At 61.9% G+C, this 17925-nt stretch overlaps 4 protein-coding genes across 4 annotated transcripts; 2 read left to right on the top strand and 2 right to left on the bottom strand.

Moving 5' to 3' along the window:
• Positions 1–4439: 4439 nt before the first annotated feature.
• On the top strand, positions 4440–6964 carry VTJ83DRAFT_996 (uncharacterized protein; the record flags this gene model as incomplete). The annotated part of the gene is made up of 4 exons (XM_071014700.1): positions 4440–4560; positions 4642–6271; positions 6362–6445; positions 6667–6964. The coding sequence occupies 4 exons, from the start codon at positions 4440–4442 to the stop codon at positions 6962–6964; spliced, it is 2133 nt and encodes a 710-aa protein (XP_070870349.1).
• A 1548-nt stretch (positions 6965–8512) lies between these two features.
• VTJ83DRAFT_997 (uncharacterized protein) lies at positions 8513–9640 on the bottom strand (the record flags this gene model as incomplete). The annotated part of the gene is made up of 3 exons (XM_071014701.1): positions 8513–9103; positions 9187–9284; positions 9346–9640. 3 exons carry the CDS (start codon positions 9638–9640, stop codon positions 8513–8515), a joined length of 984 nt encoding a protein of 327 aa, XP_070870350.1.
• A 423-nt stretch (positions 9641–10063) lies between these two features.
• On the top strand, positions 10064–11065 carry VTJ83DRAFT_998 (uncharacterized protein; the record flags this gene model as incomplete). The annotated part of the gene is made up of 3 exons (XM_071014702.1): positions 10064–10363; positions 10451–10640; positions 10773–11065. The coding sequence occupies 3 exons, from the start codon at positions 10064–10066 to the stop codon at positions 11063–11065; spliced, it is 783 nt and encodes a 260-aa protein (XP_070870351.1).
• Positions 11066–12120: 1055 nt separating this feature from the next.
• VTJ83DRAFT_999 (uncharacterized protein) lies at positions 12121–16984 on the bottom strand (the record flags this gene model as incomplete). The annotated part of the gene is made up of 6 exons (XM_071014703.1): positions 12121–13439; positions 13571–13925; positions 14097–15682; positions 15726–16659; positions 16765–16905; positions 16967–16984. 6 exons carry the CDS (start codon positions 16982–16984, stop codon positions 12121–12123), a joined length of 4353 nt encoding a protein of 1450 aa, XP_070870352.1.
• Between the last annotated feature and the right edge of the window lie 941 nt (positions 16985–17925).

Raw genomic sequence — 17925 nt, forward strand, 5'->3', positions numbered from 1 at the left:
TAGGCGTATGGGGGATCGGAGCCAGCGATCCCAGGCTTGGCTGGGCGTCTCTCGTTTGGATCACCATGGCAGAGTTGCAGCAGAGATCCCACATTGAATCAATGATCGGGAAGTAACCAAACCATGCCTGTTGTGTTCTTGGCCTGGGCCATCTCCAGAGCCCAAAAAAAGAAAAAAAAAAAAGAAAAAAAGAAAAACCGAAATAGGTGGACAAACGGCGTACTGCGTACGCTCAGAACGTCGAGCAACATCCGCTTCATCTGCCTCTCATCATGCTATGACACAACGCGTCGGGCTTGCCGGGTCCCAAGTGGCGAGGCGTGGTGGAATGCTCATCCATTCACTTCCTTTCAACCCTCCCCCCCCTCCCCCCGCCCTAGCATTGATCTTCGTAGCGCCAGGAGGTTAGGGATACAACCTCAAATCTGCCGTGCGGCCCGGCCAAGGCCGGGATTTCACAGGGAAACGCGAGACCGACCCAGGCTAATCTATCCGCGATGGTGACCTCCGTCGGCCCTGTCGGCCTTCGCCCACATTGCCGTGGCCCGAGATCTGGACTCCTGGGTCCCGGGGGGCGGGGAGGGCGGAGAGACCGCGGCAAGGTCCCTGAAACAGGTAGTTCTCGTGTTTCAGGATGTTGCCAGCATGGGTAGTTTATTGTGGAGGAAAGCCCACCTGTCCCGCTTTGACGGGTGGATGATCGCCATTGGGTGGCTTTTTTTTACCTTTTTTTTTTTTTTTTGTGACGACGGACAAGAAAGACCCAGCACACGTTCCGCTCGCGCCGGGATGCGGATGATGATCACGCTTGAGAGCGCGGGAGCTGTGAGCAGGCCGGCTCGTTTGCCACGGGCGGGTGATGAGGGCGCCGATGTGACGATGCAGCATGTCTGTCCCCATCCTACTAGGGAGGGAGATGGCACGTCGATTGCCAGCGCCGCCGGTTGCGCTGGTTACCCGACAATCACGCAGCACAGAGGTGCTTTCTCAAGAGGACAGCACTTCGCAGGCGCACACGGCCGTCCAACGCGACGACGCTGCGTACGTACATGTTGCTCAAGGCCTCTCTGCCCTTCTAGAGCCGAAAAGGAACAAACAGAACGAAGCGTCTTGCCTTGCCCGGCCGGACGGCGCGTTGGTTCCCAACCGCAGACCTGGCCGTCTCTCTGGCCCACGAGGCGTCCGCCGGTCGTCCCGCGAGGGCCCAGCATTGTCAACCCAGGTTGAACAGCCCCGCTCTTCTTGGCCGGTGGATGTCCTATTGCTGCGTACTGCGTACTACCCCAGTACCGTACCTGACGACGTCAACGCAAGTGGGTTGTTGTGGGTCTGGGCGCGCTGAGTTATTTCTGACGCATGTTTCAGATGTGACCAGGGGGGGGATGTCCGCGAGACCGCCGAAGGCTCTGTGGCTGGACACCGCCCCCTCCAGTGCCTGCAAAGTGACAACACAAAGAGGCGGGGTTCGACAAGGCGAGACAGCGGCACAGTTCGGGGGTCCGCTCTTGAGCTGGTCGGAAGAAGGGGGGAGGGGGGGTGAGAATCCTCTGTTTTTGAGAGCGTTCACTTGCTCGTGGATGCTGTGGGAGGGAACGAGATTCCGCTTGGGGATACGATAGGTACCGGCCTATTTCCTGGCCGTGGTAGCTTGCCGCGTACTGGCCCCTGAACGGCAGTGAGCGAAGCTCGATGAGCAGACACTTGGCTGGCCGGACCATCGATCGCCTTTTGAATCTCGATCATGACGGGTCGCCACGCAAGGGTTTTTATTCATCTCCAACTTTGTTGTAACGCCGTGCTACGTACACAAGCTGCTTGTCCCTACGCCGCACGGCTCACTCTGGAAAGCCTTACTCTCCCCAACGCACCACCAACAGCTGCGCCGAAATGAAAGCCCCGGTTACGGCAGAAGGGTGGCATCCTCCCACGCCGTACACACCGATCATTTACGCTGGAGCATGCCGTCGAAAATTACAGCGCTACATCGGCGGGACTGTCTGGTAATATGCCCAATCAGGGCACGGTTGGTGGGCAAGGCGCGGATTCGGAAAGGGGATATTTTGGTAGCCACCATTTTTTATCGGGCTGCCCCGATCGGGCGAACGAGAGAAAGCCAGCCCCCCCCCCCCCCCCCCCGGCCTGGGCCTGCAAAGCTGGCCGTGCTCTGTCTGGTGGGAGCTTTTCCCTCCCAGAGCGCTTCCCCAGACCGGTGCGCCGAGGGCCAGTGCTTCTCTCCGATCCATGGGTCCAAAGAATGCAGAACGAAAACTGCTTTTTTCTGACCGGGGGCAACTGAGTGGCCGCCACAAGCCAGATTTGATGCCCAATCATGAGGGTGCACGACTGCCAGCTTTCCATAGGCCCACGGTTCGTTTGGCGCCAGCGAGTGCGCGCGTCAAAAGGAACCAAGGACCGCCATCACGATTCTGAGGCTAGTTGACGATGGCCGCCGGCTAACGTTAACGTGAGCTAACGTTAGCGTGGGCCTGGAAAGAGGAAGAACACAAGCCCCCCAGGGGCAATGCTTGCCGAGCGACGATGGGCCACCGTTAGCTTGTGGGGGCTGACGTCGGATAGACTGACGAAAGAGCCCACAGGCAACGGAAATTTGGCAGAGGTCAGTGCATCAGTGATCGATCAGAGCGAGGAGGTCCATGAGCGGCAGGCTATTCCCTCCACCGGACGCCACCTCTTCGCCATCGACTTGCGAGCAGGGCGTGAGACCGTGAGGTAGGCCAGCGACCCCGTGTATAGTACCAGCAACGAGGCGACAACTAGAACGCCCTGCGGCAGGCCAGTTGGACCGGCAAACATGCACGCTGTTGATCTTTCTTGGGCTCCCAAGGTTTCGGGGGGATTCATCATGTCCTTGCCGTCCTGCGCGAGAGGGATCTCAGGCTGCAGGAACAACGAGCCACATGGTCGTGTTTCTGGGAGGCAAAGAAAGGATACGTAGGTCGAGCAGCCTGATCGCCAACTCATCGGAGAGCGGTGGGAGAAAGCCCTGCCAGCTGCCCATGGTGTTTTGCCTCATTCGCGGTCGGCGGGGACAACTTGGATGTCGGTCGATCCAAGAGCTGCTGCTGCTAGGTCCTCTGGTATTCTCCGATCCGTTTTGGCTGGTGGTCTTCCTACACCTACCGTTACCGACCTGGAAGTTACCAGAGGGGTTCCAATTGCCGGCAACGCCGTGTCAGTCAAGAACGAGAAAAAAAAAAGCATGCTCTTTGCGCCGTGGTTTGGACAATTCTCCCGGAAAAAAAGGCACTCAGGGAACCCACCCCAAAAGTTGGGTTGCATGGCGGATGATGACGAACAGGACCTGTGTGGGTTCGAGGACTAGGCAGGTACCTGAAGGTACGTACCTGACCTGACCTGACCTGCGGTGGTGAGGTAGAGCGAGCAACCGAGCCCAGGGCAGCCCAGGTTGCGGAAGATGGGCGTGGCTCGTGCTTCTTCATCCAAGGTTCCAGTTGGCCCCCCCCCCCCCGTTTTTCGCAGCGCAACCCTACAAGCCCCACTTTCTTCCAAGTTCCGCAGCTTTTTGCTCATTGGCCAGCTACGCGTGGACCCCTGCGCCTGCGCTCAGCAACAGTCCAAAAGTCATTAAACCCCCCAGGACCTCCCGCCCGCTCACACTCTCGCGATCCCTTCTCCCGATCTTGCTCTTTCGTCGCCCCCTCTCCTTCTTCCCCTTCTCTTGAAATCCGTGTCGCAGGAGGACATCAATTACTCCCCCTCCTCCCCTGCATCCCCAGTGCACTTGTGCCCATAATACAACACTTGCACTGCCAGGTGCCCCTGTTTCTTTCATTTTTCTTAGCCGTCTAGACGTCGACGCCATTGGCGATTCCGATCAGCAATCCGACATTTCACGTCGCAGCTCACGCCCATCTACGACACACCCTGTTGACCAGAACACCTCGTCCGGCTGTGAATTGCCTTGGATCGGTTTCGTTTCATTCGCAGACGACCTTTTTTAATTATTATTTTTGTTCCATCTCATTGTTTCCCGGTCCATTGTCTGCACCCTCCCGCGCATCGTCGGTCCGAGGATTTGGAGCTCTCTACGTTAACAACAACAACAACAACGATCAAAGCTTGTTGCATACGACCCACGGCATCACTCGATCGCGCGCGATTCCGGGAAATAAAGCGGGAGAGAAAAAATTTCCTATGTCACGGGCTGGTCTCGGATCCTTCGACTTGTAACTCCGACAACTACACATAAAACCTAGTTTGTTCGCAGGCAGCGCCTAAGAACAACAAACCAGCAACACCTCGACCTCGCATCGTCGCGTCGCCGCCCGTCGCTTGCCCGCCCCACACACCCCGCCTTGCTGGCTTACAAGGTCGCACATCAAGCCGACGGCTGGTTTTTGCACCGAGACGCCGAGTCGCTGTCTCTTCGCCCGATCGCTCCTTGTGGCTCCTGCGCCATGTACACGCAGAATGCCACAATGGCCGGACAGCAGATCCCAGAGACTTTCATGCTGAGCGCCGAGGCGCAGCAGGCCCTTCCCCATGATGCTCAAGTAGCTCTTCAACAGGTTGACAACCGTGAGTTCCGACCCGACGCGCCGTCCCGCCGTCCCGGCGTCCCCCCGTCGCAGGGTTGCTAACACGCAGGCGCCCATCCAGTCAAATATTTCCTTCTGTCCGCACCAGTCGACTGGTCCCCCGATCAGTACATCCGCCGATTCCTCCTGCCGACCGGCGAGTATGTCTCCTGCGTGCTGTGGAACAACCTCTTTCACATCTCGGGCACCGACATCGTGCGCTGCCTCTCGTTCCGCTTCCAGGCCTTCGGCCGCCCGGTCAAGAACTCCAAGAAGTTTGAGGAGGGCATCTTCTCGGACCTTCGCAACCTCAAGTCGGGCACCGACGCCACGCTCGAGGAGCCCAAGAGCCCGTTCCTCGACTTCCTCTACAAGAACAACTGCATCCGGACGCAGAAGAAGCAAAAGGTCTTCTACTGGTACAGCGTGCCACACGACCGGCTCTTCCTCGATGCGCTCGAGCGGGATCTGAAGAGGGAAAAGATGGGCCAGGAGGCGACAACGGTCGCCGTCGCCGAGCCCGCGCTGTCGTTCCAGTTCGATTCGTCGCAGTCGCTGTACGAGCAGCTCACCAAGGCCCAGCAGGCCAACTCGTCCTCCTTCAACCCGCAGTCCGTGCCCTTCCCCCCGCAGCAGTCAAACTCGCCCATCATGGCCTCCATGGAGATGCCTCCGCCCCAGATGATCCCGCAGTCGATCCCTCCGCCGATGCCTCAGTCGATGACCCCGGTGGCCCAGACGATGGCGCCCATGGCGGACAGCCTCGGGGCGATGGCTCCGTATGGGGACATGGCCATGGCCCAGCCGGGCGCGCAGCCCCAGGCGGTTGTCAAGCGCGAACCCGACTTCCGCCCCGCCTACAACCAGAACGGCGTCCCCATGACGCACCACCAGCGGCACACGTCCATGCCCGCGTTTGCGCTCGAGTACTCGCCGGCGCCGTCGTTCGTGTCCTCGCACTATGAGGACTACAGCCAGCGGGGCCTCTCGTTCGAGCCCTTGACGCCGCCGCAGCAGGCCCTGACCATGGGCGGCGAGCCTGCCTACATCGCCAACGAGGAGACGGGCCTCTACAGCGCCATCCCGGATCACCTCAACCCGGTCGGCGCCCTGAACGGCATGATCCACCTGCCGCCATCCAACCTGGCCGCTCCGTCCTTCCCCCGGCCGTACGGCGCCAGCAGCGTCTACTCGTCCGTGATCGAGGGCTCGCCGACGTACAAGCAAAGGAGGCGACGCTCGTCCATCCCGCCGTCTCTCTCGGCGACGGCCATGGCGAACGCCACGTCGGCCGTTCACCGTCCTTCGGATCTGAGGAGGTCGGTGTCGGCGTCGGTCGGCCCCGTTGCCGAGGGTGACGAGTCGAGCGAGACGTCGCCGCCTGGCCTGACGTATAGCAGCAACCAGAGCATGGCCATGGCCAACCAGCCGAGGGAGATCGTTGATCTCTCTCGGCACGGCACGCCGCTGCCGACGGTGGAAGGCAGCCCTTCGCTCAACCCCATGCCTCTGCAGCAGCACGACTACTCTCCTCTCCCAGACGAGCTCGGTCCTCTCAACGACCAGCGCGCCATGATGCACGGCGGTGCGAACGTGGTACGCAGAGCCCGCTCCGCCACCGTCATGGAACTCAGCCCCTACCCCCAAAAGTCCCACACCTGCCCCATCCCCTCTTGCGGTCGTCTCTTCAAGAGGTTGGAGCACCTCAAGCGGTAAGAACGCGCCCCCTCGATCCAAGTTTTGTTGGTCGGCTGGCCAAAATCTCCATCCGAGCATAAGTTCTGACAAGCAAACCCTTCCAGCCACGTGAGGACACACACACAAGAGAGACCCTACACCTGCCCTTATTGTAGCAAGGCCTTCTCCCGCTCAGACAACCTGGCACAGTATGCCCCCTCATTTCCTTGGTGTATCATTTTCCTTTGTCAGTCGACAGTGGGGAAGTTGAGCAGCAACGCTGCGCGAGTGGCACGCCAAGGGCGGCGCTGGTCTCCAACCCTCAGGACACCGCCACCCGTCGCAGCACAGCAGCCCTGCCCGTCAAGCACCCAGAGCGACACGGTTTTCACTGCAGCACGTTTTGATCCGATGCTGACCTGCCTCGCAGACACAAGCGTACCCACGACCGCCAGGACGGTGCTGAGGGCAGCCTCAACTCGGGCGAGGAGGAGTCGCAGTATTCGGGTGAGGAGCAGCTCTCGCCGGTCGGTGATGCCTCGCCGACGTCGGATAACGCCTCGTACGTTGCCGGGTCGCTTGATGCGGCTGTCAACGGAAACAACAATGCGTCATCCAACAACGCACCAACAAGCTCGGCAACGTCTAGTCAGCCGCAGACGTTCAATAGCCTGCAAACCCTGAGCATGCCGATGACGCTCAGCCAACCGCAAGGGACTGTGGCATAAGAGGGAGGAAATGATGGGGTTGGTTTAGGAGGCGGCTTTGGCAGACCGTCTCTGCACATACAGGACCAGTTTTTTTCTTTTTTTTTTTTTGGTCTTAACCTTTCGCTTTATTTTTTTTATATCCGTCCAGCCTCTCTTGGGCTTGGGTTTGCCTCTTTTTTTTTTTTTGTTATATCCTTCTCCGTTTTACAGATACACCATCACTGCATCACATCGTACGGGAACACACCACGGTTTTGGTGCGCTGGCGGCGTCGATTTGTGTTGTTTTTTGTAGTCCTTTTTTATGTCAACGGTGGGCCTCTCGACATTCTGCACCTTTTCTATTTCCGTCGTGTACGTAAAACATTTGAGAGAGTGAGCGTTTGGGTGGGAAAAGGGGGGGCCAATGGATGTGTCATGCTAGAGACAGTCGAGATATATAGGCTTTTCTGGGTGAAAGCAATAACATGTGTGTTGATGACACGCCGTTTCTTCAACCCCCGATCTAAGGAGGGAACTTGGTCTCACGGGATGATGATGAGGGCACAAAGGTGGTTAGTGGGAAGGGGAGGAAAGGCAGATGATACTCCGGCTGCGATTGCGCGATGTCTCTAGGTATTGCTTCCCGCCGGGATCAGCGTAGGACTACTACACGCATGGCCGAACCGTAGCAACGTAGCATGCGTGCTGGACTCCTGCAATCCGCGCGAAGCATATGAACAACCAACCCACCAGGCAGGCAGGCAGGCGGGTATCCAGCGCCGCGACGGTTCTACGACCTTGGGACATGGCAGGCCCGGCGACAGCGTGGTTGGCCTGTGTATGCACCCACCCAGGCGTCGCCGCGCCGGTCGTACGGAGAGCAGGTGCTGACTATGCACGCCATGTCCGCTCGTAGGTGGTGGGCCCGAGGCCGGCAAACACAGGTCCAACCACCGGACCCGTCTCCTAGGCCTCCCAAGAAGGCGCCTCTTCCGAAGAAAATCCAGAGCATCATCATGCATGGGCTGGCTGCGCCACTCCCGCGGGAGAGATACCAGGACCGTGCCGTTCGTCATGACTAAGATCGAACGCTGCTGGCCCGGCGATCGCTTGGCCCTCTTCCCGCGGCGGCCTGCCGCCATCGATCTTGACCCCGGCGGATGGTTGAGACAGGATGTGCAGGCCGGACACGGGAGCGGCCGCCACGGCTGGTCCCGCTGCTGGCTTTTTTTTCTTTTTGCAGGGGGATCGTTCTATAAAAAGTGTTTGGCGTTCGTGGTGTCGCCACGCTGCTGCTTGATGATCTGCGAAGGAGGAGGAGGAGGAGGAGGAGGAGGAGGAGGAGAGACGGGAGTCTTGAAGAAGGCCCCATCTTCCCCTTGGCCCAGAGGGAGGAGGAAAGCCCGGTAGCTAGGATGCCTCTCGGTCTCGACCACAGAAAGGCGGCGGCGGCAGGCTCCACACACCCAGCCCGAGCTGGCGGGGTGCCGGTGGCGGCCAGGGTTGCAGCTCTTTACCCGCGTGTGTGCCACGCGAAGACGCGCGCGCGCGCGCGCGCGCCAAAAGGAGAGAGCAGGCTTCATGCTCACCTCCTCCTCCGCCCCTTGCCCTTCCCGGCTGGTCCTCTGACCGAGTCGGCAATGGCGCGCGCCTCCCTGGCGCTGACCCTGAGCTCTGCGCCCCGCATTCTCCCGACGGCAGGGAGGTCGACAGGCCTGTCACCCTTCTTCTTGCTCGCCGTCTTGGGCTTCTTGGCCTCGCGCTCGAGGATGATGCCGTTCTCGCGGGCTTCCCTTCGGCGCTTCTCTTCTCTCGCCGCAGCGGCGCCGACGATTCCCTTGCGCATGGCCATGGGCATCTTCTCCTGGGCGAGGATGCTGCCCTTGGCGCCCAGCGCCTGAATGCGCATGTCGGTGGTCTTGCGCGCCGTGCGGCCGGCGGCAAAGGGGCGCGAGTTCGCGGCGGTGCCGGCGGCGTGCTGCGATTGCCAGTGGGAAGGGTTGGCGCCGGCGGCCGAGAGGATGTGCGATTCGCTGATGAGCCGCTGCAGAGCGAGGTCGTTGGCCAGGAAGGCGGCGCTGTCTTCGAGTTGGTCCCCGTCGTCCGAGGCCTTTTTGCTGTTGGTTGCCGAGGTCCGCTGCGCCGTGGCGCGGCTGGGGTCGGGAGGCCGCGAGGACTGCGTGGAGCTCGGCTGTCAGCAAGATCGGTGACACGAGCGCGACGGGGACGGACAGGACAGGGAAGAGGGGTGGTCCGTACGAGGTATGCCTTGAGCTCTTGCTTGCTCATCTTGGCCGTCGGATCTGCGGAGCTGGAGGAGTGGTCGACGACCTCGACCTTGTGCCCTTCGAAACCGTCTGGTCCTGACGTCAGCTTTTTCTCTCTTTTTTTGACGAGGAATGGCGAACGTAAAGCTACCTTCGTCATCGTCCGACACACCGCTCCACTCCGAGTCGGACTGGTCCGTCTCAACATCGCCGTCGCTGTAATCCTCATCCTGGTCTGACTCGCTATCGCTGACTGACCGGGCACCCTTTGAGGGGTTGGCGTTGGCGGCGTCCTTCTGTGCGGCGCGGGCGGCACCGGGAGCGGCCAGAGGCTTGAAATGCGCTTCAAAGTGCCGCCGGAGGAGCTCTTGAGCGTCCATTGGCTCCTGGGATCCGTCGGCGTCTTCTGAAGTCCGCGACTTCCTCTTCCCTAGCGACGATGGCATCGTTGACAAAGGGTTGCGAGAGCAGATTGGCCGTGTGTTGGAGTTGGGGTTGAGAAAGGTACGGTCGGTATCGGAGGTGGTAGCTGGGACCAAAAAAAAAAAAAAAAAAAAATCCGGCGAGAACCTTTGGAGCTGTTGACCTATAACTACATTTCTTATCTTATCAGAGCGTGCCGCAGTGCGAACAGGGGGGCCCCTCGATGCGTTGACGAAGTGCCCCACCAAAGAATCAACAGAAACTCGCGGTGACATGACAAGACGGGAAATACTGGTTCCGGGTTGTAATACACTCACTTACTCACTACCCTCACTTGCTCGCTCCTCTCATTGCTTTCTTTTGTTTTTTTTTTCTTTTCTTTTTTTCCAATACATACTTTTGTTTACACCAAGAAAGCCCCCCCCCCCCCCCTTACAACAAACAGGATGACTCGTTTCCGGCCCTGCATCGATCTGCATGCCGGACAGGTCAAGCAGATCGTCGGCGGAACCTTGGACAGCAAGACGACGACGCTGCAGACCAACTTTGTGTCGCCGCACCCTCCAAGCCACTTTGCCCATCTCTACCGCGACAATGCCCTCACCGGCGCCCACGTCATCATGCTAGGCCCGGGCAACCAGGAGGCCGCTCGCGAGGCCCTGGCCGCTTGGCCGCGGGGGCTCCAGGTGGGCGGCGGCATCACCGACGCCAACGCCCAGGAGTGGATCGACGCCGGCGCCGAGAAGGTACGTTTGTCTGTTTCTCTTTCTGTCCGCATCGCCTGGGGGTTTGCTCCGTCTCGGTCAACAGCCTTGGACTGACGCGCCGCCCAGGTCATCATCACCTCCTTCCTCTTCCCCAACGGCACCTTTTCCCAGGAGCGGCTGGATTCCGTCTTGGCCGCCCTGGGCGGCGACAAGAGCAAGCTGGTGATCGACCTCAGCTGCCGGCGGCAGGGCGAGGACAGGTGGTTCGTGGCCATGAACAAGTGGCAGACCATCACCGACATGGAGGTCAGCGAAGGTGGGTAGTGTTGGCTCTTGCATCCCTCTTGGTTCCTCCTCCATCCGACGTGCTCACCGTCTCCGTCCACGTCCACGTCCACGTCCACGTCTCCGTCCCCGTCCCCCTAACGTTCCGTGACCCTGGAAACAGACTCCATCAAGCGCCTCGAGCCGTACTGCTCCGAGTTCCTCATCCACGCGGCCGACAACGAGGGCCTGCAGCGGGGCATTGACGAGAAGCTGGTCGAGAAGCTTGCTCGGTGGTGCAGCATCCCCGTGACGTACGCCGGCGGGGGCCGGAACCTGGAGGATCTGGAAAAGGTCAAGCAGCTGAGCGGGGGCAAGGTCGACCTGACCATCGGCAGCGCGCTGGACTGCTTCGGCGGAAGCGGTGTGACGCTGGCCGAGTGCGTCGAGTGGAATCGCAAGCAGGAGCAGGAATGAAAAGGGGACGAGCACACACAAGCCCCCCCGTGTTTACGACAGTACATATGTAGATGGACACGTTACGCACGTGCGGCAAATCATAGCATCATCATCATCATCAACAACCGTGGGATGCAAGATACCCTGGGAATATCTACATGCGCATTACGAGATCTAGGCATTACGTCTATTACAAAGTTCGACATTACATCTCACAACCCGAACAAAAACGCACGGCGAACAGCAGCAGCAACAACAGCAGCAGAGGCAAAACTTCAGACAGACGCGCTTGATAGGTAGATCGACAGAAGTAAACAGGTAAAAACACTCAGTGCGGTGATGGTGGTGGTGGCTCAGGAGGGGGACTCCCTCACCACCATGAAAACGCGAAAACAAGACACGCGACAGAAAAGAATGTTCAAGGAAAAAAAAGGGGGGACAACAAAAGGAAAAGTTAAGGAAGAGAGAGAGAGAGAGAGAGAGAGAGAACGAGGATGGCCGGCTTGCGGAAAAAAAGGGAAAAGATGAGCCAACAAAGCCGTGGCCTGATGTGAGTGTGTGAGTGTGTGTGTGTGTGTGTGTGTCCCATTCCGTCGCCCATCCATCCATCATCATCATCATCATCGTCACCCATCCCCACCCGTCCGTCCATGCGCATCCGTCCATGCATCCGTCCATTCATTCCCATCTCGCCCCCTCCCCCCCTTTCCTCTTCCTCCTCCTCTTTTGACTCCAACCTCCAACACCCGTACTCCGAACAGGAAACTCCACGCGAAACCCATTATCCCAACCAACACCCTCCCCTCCCGTCATCATCGATCATCCTTCTTCTTCTCGGTCGACGTGAACGCCCCGACGATCATGAAAAAGCGTCGTCATCAACACCACCCAAACCACCCAAACCTCACCATAACGAAGAAAAGAAAAGGAAAAAAAAAAAAACCATCCCCATCACACAACAGCAACGGCAACAACAACAACAACAACAACACGTTTCTCCCTTTCCTTACCCCTAAGGTAGGGTAGAGTAGGTAGAAGGTAGAAAAAAGGGTGGTGGTGGTTAGCGAAACAGCTCACACGATGGCGCTCTTGGTCCTCGAGTGCACCCTCTTCCCCTCGGCCCTCTTCCTCAAGGCCTCCTCCCGCTTCAGCACCAGCTCGCACCACTTGCCCTTCATGCGGCTGCCGCCGCCGCCGCCGCCGCCGCCGCTCAGCTCGTCGTCCAGCGCGCCCAGGTTGTCCCTGCCGATGACCTCGCCGAGCGCCTTCATCCACCCTTCCTTGTCGGCCGTCGAGTCGGCGTAAAAGTCAATCACCTCGCCGTTGTTGAAGCGGATGCGGAACCCTTCCTCGACAAACATGTAGCCTTCCTCCTCCTCGGCGAAGGCGCTGCGCCGGCGGCGGCCGCCCTTGCCCGTCGTTTCCTTCTCGGTCAGCGTCCGCCGGTCGTCGATCAGCCGCTTGGCGTTGGCCAGGTTGATGGTGGCGCGCGGCTGCCTCGTCGCCTCGTGGTACGCCGTCAGCTTGGTGCCCACCAGCTTGAAGTAGCGCCGGCGCCAGTAGGGGCAGTCGCCGCCCTGCTGGCTGAGGTGGCCCTCCCAGCAGCGCGCCAGGCGCTCCTCGGCGGCCCGCATCTCGCGGATGCACGAGTTCATGCTCTTGGGCATGTCGTCGTCGGTGGCGCCCTTGGGCCGGGGCACAAACAGGAGCTGGAGCTCCAGCTTTCCGATCTTGTAGGGGGCGCGGCGCGCCACCGAGGGGCCGCTCGAGTTGCTCGACAGGGTGCCCGTCGACTGAGCCGCGGTCCCGCCGCGCTTGCTCTTGACGCTGGACGGGGCCGCGCCGCCGGCGTGCGGCTCCTCGCGGGCCCACTCGTTGAAGCACGCCACCTCCACCTGGTACGGGCGGCCGAAGCAGCGGGCCTCGTGCTCCTTGAGGCACACGTAGGCGCGCGCAAAGGCGCCGTCGTCGGCCGCCAGGGGGGAAAGCAGCTCCCAGGCGGTGGGCTGCTGCGTGGCGGCGGCCGCCTTGAGCATCTGCTGCTGGCGGGCCTGGGCGGCGAGCATGCGCTCTTCCTCCTCCTGCTGCTTCTGGCGCTGCTCCATCTCGCGGCGCTTCTTGGGCGAGGCGAAGACGCGGCTAAAGGTGGACGGCTTGGACGGCTTGGAGGCCTTGGTCGGCGAGGGGAGAGCCTTCTTGCTGCTGGCGGCCGGGGCCGGGACAGGCTTCGGCTTCTCGAGCTTGACGTTGAGCGTGAGCTGGAACTCGAGGTCGTTGGGGACCACGAGCTCAAACTCCTGCCCGATGGGCGCGTTGCGCGCCAGCTCGAGCCAGGCCGTCGTGACGCAATGCACGCCGTTGTCGAGGGTCAGGCTGAACCATGTCCGCTCATCTGTTGTTGTTGTTGTTGTTGCGTGTTGGCAAGACTGTATATATACGAGACGGGGGTCCAGGGAGGGGCAAGGGGAGGAATAGGGGGAGAACGCAAGAGGAGCAGAAAAAAAAAAATCGATGGAGGCTTACTCTTGGGAAGAGGCAAATCCAGATCCTTCACGCCCATCACCTTGACGAACAGCCGGCCGCGCTCGCCCGTCTCCTCGGTGGCCAGCTCCACCGAGGCCATGTCGTCGTCCTGCGAGGCCGCGGCCGCGTTGCTCTCTTGCCCGGGGAGCGGAGGCACCGGGCCGCCGGCGCCGGGCGGCACGCGCTTGCGATAGCTGCGCTTCCGCTGGCCGTTCCACGGCTCGACGGTCCACGACTGCGGGCGCGCCGCCTTGACGGGAGAGTTGCCCGCCGAGCGGAGGCCGCCGCGCAGATCGTCCGTGTCCTTGTCGCTGGCGGCGACCACCTTGGTGTTCTGCCGCATGAGGTAGCCGCGCTGTTTGCGAGGGGCGACGTTAGCATGCCAAATGTCCGTGGTGGCCGAGGGAGGCAGTCCTTGGTCGCGTGCGGGCGCGGCTGCACTAACAGCCTGCCGTTCCGCTTGGAACGGCACGTCGCCCGCGGTGGCGGAGCGCGAAAGGTGAGAAGCGATGGGGCGGAACGCAACCTTTTGCGCCTCGATGACGCGATCAAAGTCTTGATCCAGGCTGAGCCCGAGGTCCAGATCCAGCGTCAGGCTGCGCTTCTTAAAGCTCGGATGACGTTCGAGGAAGGTCTCGGAGCTCGAGGCGCCTGCGTTGGCGTCCGACAGGTCGCGGGACAGACGGCTGCGGCTCCGGTCGGGGATCGGCGGCACCACCTCCCGGCTGACCTGGCGACGGGCCTCGCGCATGGCCGCGAGGTCTGCCGGGGTGGCCGAGGGGCGGGTCTTGAGCTTGGAGCCAGACGCCGACTTGACGGTGGCGATCTGCTCCGGGATGGCCGGCGAGAGGCGCGCAGCCTCGAGCTCCTCGTCGGGCAGCGGATGGTGGATGACCGACTCCGGGGTGCCTGGCTCGTCGAAGGCGTCTTCCGGATCGCCCCAGCCCGATCCGTCGTACTCGGGCTTGGTCAGCGACCGGGTGAGCTGCTGCTCCGGGGTGAAGGGGCGCTCGGAGGCGGCCGGAGCATCGTCGGCCTTGGGCGCGGTCGCGGCCTTCTCGGGCTCGGGCTCGGGCCTGGGCTCTTCGGGCTTGGCGAGCAGGATGGAGTCGATGCTCTGGGAGAAGTCGTGCAGGTCGAGGGTGACCGGCGGCTGAGAGGCGGCCTCGGAGGGCTTCTGCACCTCGGCGGTCGGAACAGGGCCGGAAGGCTCTGGAGATGCCGCCCTGGGGGTGGAAATCTGGTCCTCGGCCGGCTCCTGCTGGGCCTTGGGTTCCTCCTCGTCCACCACCTCATCCTCGTCCTCCTCCTCCCGGTTCCGCTCCTGTTCGTGTTGCAGCTCCTGCTTCTGTACCTGGTGCCCAAAGCGCCCCTCGTCGCGCAACGAATACTGGCTGTCGGTATCATCGTCCTCCGAGTCCCCCTTGGCACCGTCATAGTCCTCGCTGTCCATCGTCTCGGACCGTTGGCGCAGGCCGGCGAACGAGTCGACGTCGTACTCGTTGTCAGGGTCGCGCTTGATGATGACGCTGCCGTCGTCCGACTCGTCGTCGTGGTCGTGGTCGTCGTCATCGTCGTCGTCGTCCACCATGGAGTCGCTCTCGGTGCTCGGAATCGGCACGTCAGGGTCGTAGGAGGACGTGCCGCCGCGGTCCGAGACCGAAGGCGGGGTGGGGGACGAGAAGTGGCCGTCGGGGTCGCGCTCGCGATCGGCCGCCTTATTGCCCATGACGCGGCGCAGGATGGACTCGCGCGAGATGCGCTCCGGGAGCTGGTAGTCGCCCAGGGCCGACAGGTCGCCTACCGTGTCCTCCTCCTCGTAGTCCGACGGGGGATGGGCGCTGGGGCTGCGGCTGCTGCTCTGGCTGCGGCTCTGGCTGCGGCTCTGGCTCTGGCCCTGGCTCTGGCTCTGGCTCTCGCGCTCGGGCGTCTGGCTCCGGGTGCGCTCGCGAGCGCCGGCGCGGCGCATGCGGCGCTCGCGCTGCGCCTCGGCGGCGGACTTGCCGTCGTCGGACAGCATCATGAGCCGGAGACGCTCCTCGAGGGGCATCCGGTTGTTGCCGATGCCGTGGGCGGCCTGGTTGGCGGCGGCGGCGGCGGGAGGGCGGGAGGCTCCTGGGAGAGGGGGCCATGCCCGGCAGGGGCGGGAGCGGACGGCCCTCGATGGAGTTGGCCGAGCCGGTGCGGTGGTGGAAGGGCCGCTGGGGCAGCGGGAGGTCGTCGGGCATGGGGCTGCTCTCGTAGCCGTCGTCGGCGTCGTGCCGCCAGTCCTCGGGGCCCACGACGGGGGTCTTTTCCGTGTCCTCGAGGGAGGCGTCGAAGCTGTCGTCCGGGTCGGTCGACCCGTGGATCATGTAGTGGTCGTCCATGTCGTCGTCCTCGTCTTCCTCCGAGTCGTAGCTGCCCTCTCGCGAGTTGCTTCCGATGGACGACAGGTCGGGCGTGGCCATCTCGTACTCGTTGACCTGGGGCGGAGCGGCGTCGAACGTGACGCTCTTTTGGTGGCGGTGCAGCGAGCGGCCGGCGGGGAGCTTGCGCTCGTCGCCCTCGACGTCGGTCCAGGTGCCGGTTTCCGGGTCGAAGCTGCTCTTGAAGCGGCTCGACAGAGACGACTTCATGGGGGAGGGCTGGTCCTTGCTCGGCGTGGTCGGCCGCAGCGGCGGGCTCTTGGGGTTGGCCGCGGGGGCCTTGGAGGACGGGCCGGCGGCCGCCTTGGATGGCGAGGGGGGCGTCTTGGCCGGGCTGGTCGGGACGGGGATGCTCGTCTTGCTGTCGCCCCGCTGGTGGCCGCCAAAGGGGCGGGCGGCGAACGCGTTGCCCTGGACCTTGGCGAGCGGGCGCTCGATGTGGGGGACGCGGGTCGGGTCGTACTCGTTCTTTTGCTCGAGGGCCAGGATGTTGCTGTTCTTGACGCGGGACGCCTTTTGCAGCCGTTCGATGGAGGAGCGGCGGCAGGGCGACGGCGACGTCGGGGCGCCGAAGCTGTTTTCCGAGTTGAAGCTGCGGTTCTGCCAGAACATGCGCGGCGAGGTGGCGGTGCTGTTCTCCAAGGGAGACGACTGGAACGGGGACGAGTCGGTGAGGGCCATCTTCCGGGAGGGCAAGCCGAGATCGTCGTCAGCCCATCTGCAAACATCCACCCGCCGGCCGGCACCAACGCTCGACTCGACCCGGCTCGACTCGGCTCGACTCACCTTGGTGGTCTGGTTCCAGCTTGGCGAATTCCGGCGCTTCTCGGTAGGCGATATCTCTGAGAGAGGGCGAGGAAGGGCGCTGCCGGCCTTTGCGGGAGTCGGCATGGTATTGCTCTTGGAGGAAAGGCGCAGCGGCTGCACCTGGGTCGCCCTGTCAACATGCCCCGAGGTCCAGACGCTAAATAGAGGCACAACCACCTACCGGTTCCTCAAATGTCATGCTCGAGGGGAGCAAGCCGGCCGCGGGGTAGGGCGGATCCTTGCTGGCGCCGCCGTCTATGGCGATGTGGTGATGTGTGATTGGACGATGCGATGGCGATTCCTGGGTCTCCAATGCTGCAGTGGCCGCCTGCTACGGCGAAGACATGAGAGCCGGCAGAAGGCTAAGCGCTCAAAAATGGCAAAGGCGGCGCGGAAGGGCGTAAACAGCGACCAACCAGCGAGAGTCGCCCGATGCCCGCCCGAGGTCTGCCCAAGGGGATAAGAAGAAGGCGGTGAAAGGGGGGAGGGGGAGGGAGGCGGGGGTGACCCAAGGTCGACGGTCGCGACAACAACAAAAAAAAGGATGGTGGATGCGAAACCTTGCGCAGCGAAAAAAAAACCGACACGAGCACCGAGCCGTGGCGATGAAGAAGAGGAAAAGAAAAAAAAGACGTAGGGTGAGGGTCAACAAACGTTGCGGAGCTGGTGGAATCGCCCTTGTGGTGTTTAAGGGAGCTTGGGGATTCCTGAGGGGCGTTCCAAGGGAGAAGGGCGCCTTGTGATTGGCCCAGCAAAGTAAACAAGGCCAACGGCCCAACTGCCGCACCTGGGACGCGTTGCCGGGCAACGCTTCGGCGGCTTCAGCGGATCGCCGGACCAGCCGCCCTGGGAGAGTCTGGCAGGCCGGCCAGCTGCAGCGCGTTCCACGGTTGCTTGGCGTAAACATGCCAATCAGGGCGCCGGAACCCTTGATTGCTTGCAGCGACCGACGAGCTGCAGGCCGCTGCAACTCTCTTGACCGGACAACAAGACGCGCCGACGCCAGAGAGGATGCAACGACGGCTGCCGGCGTTGTTTTGTCTGTACCCGGCCTCGCCGAGGGAGGGGCTGGCTGGGGCTTGTCGCGGCGTCGTCGTCATGCGGGGTGGTCAGCCATCGTACCTGGGCTTTTTTTTTTTT

Source organism: Remersonia thermophila, chromosome 1, assembly GCF_042764415.1.
Source record: "Remersonia thermophila strain ATCC 22073 chromosome 1, whole genome shotgun sequence".
Classification (NCBI taxonomy): Eukaryota; Fungi; Ascomycota; class Sordariomycetes; order Sordariales; family Chaetomiaceae; genus Remersonia; species Remersonia thermophila.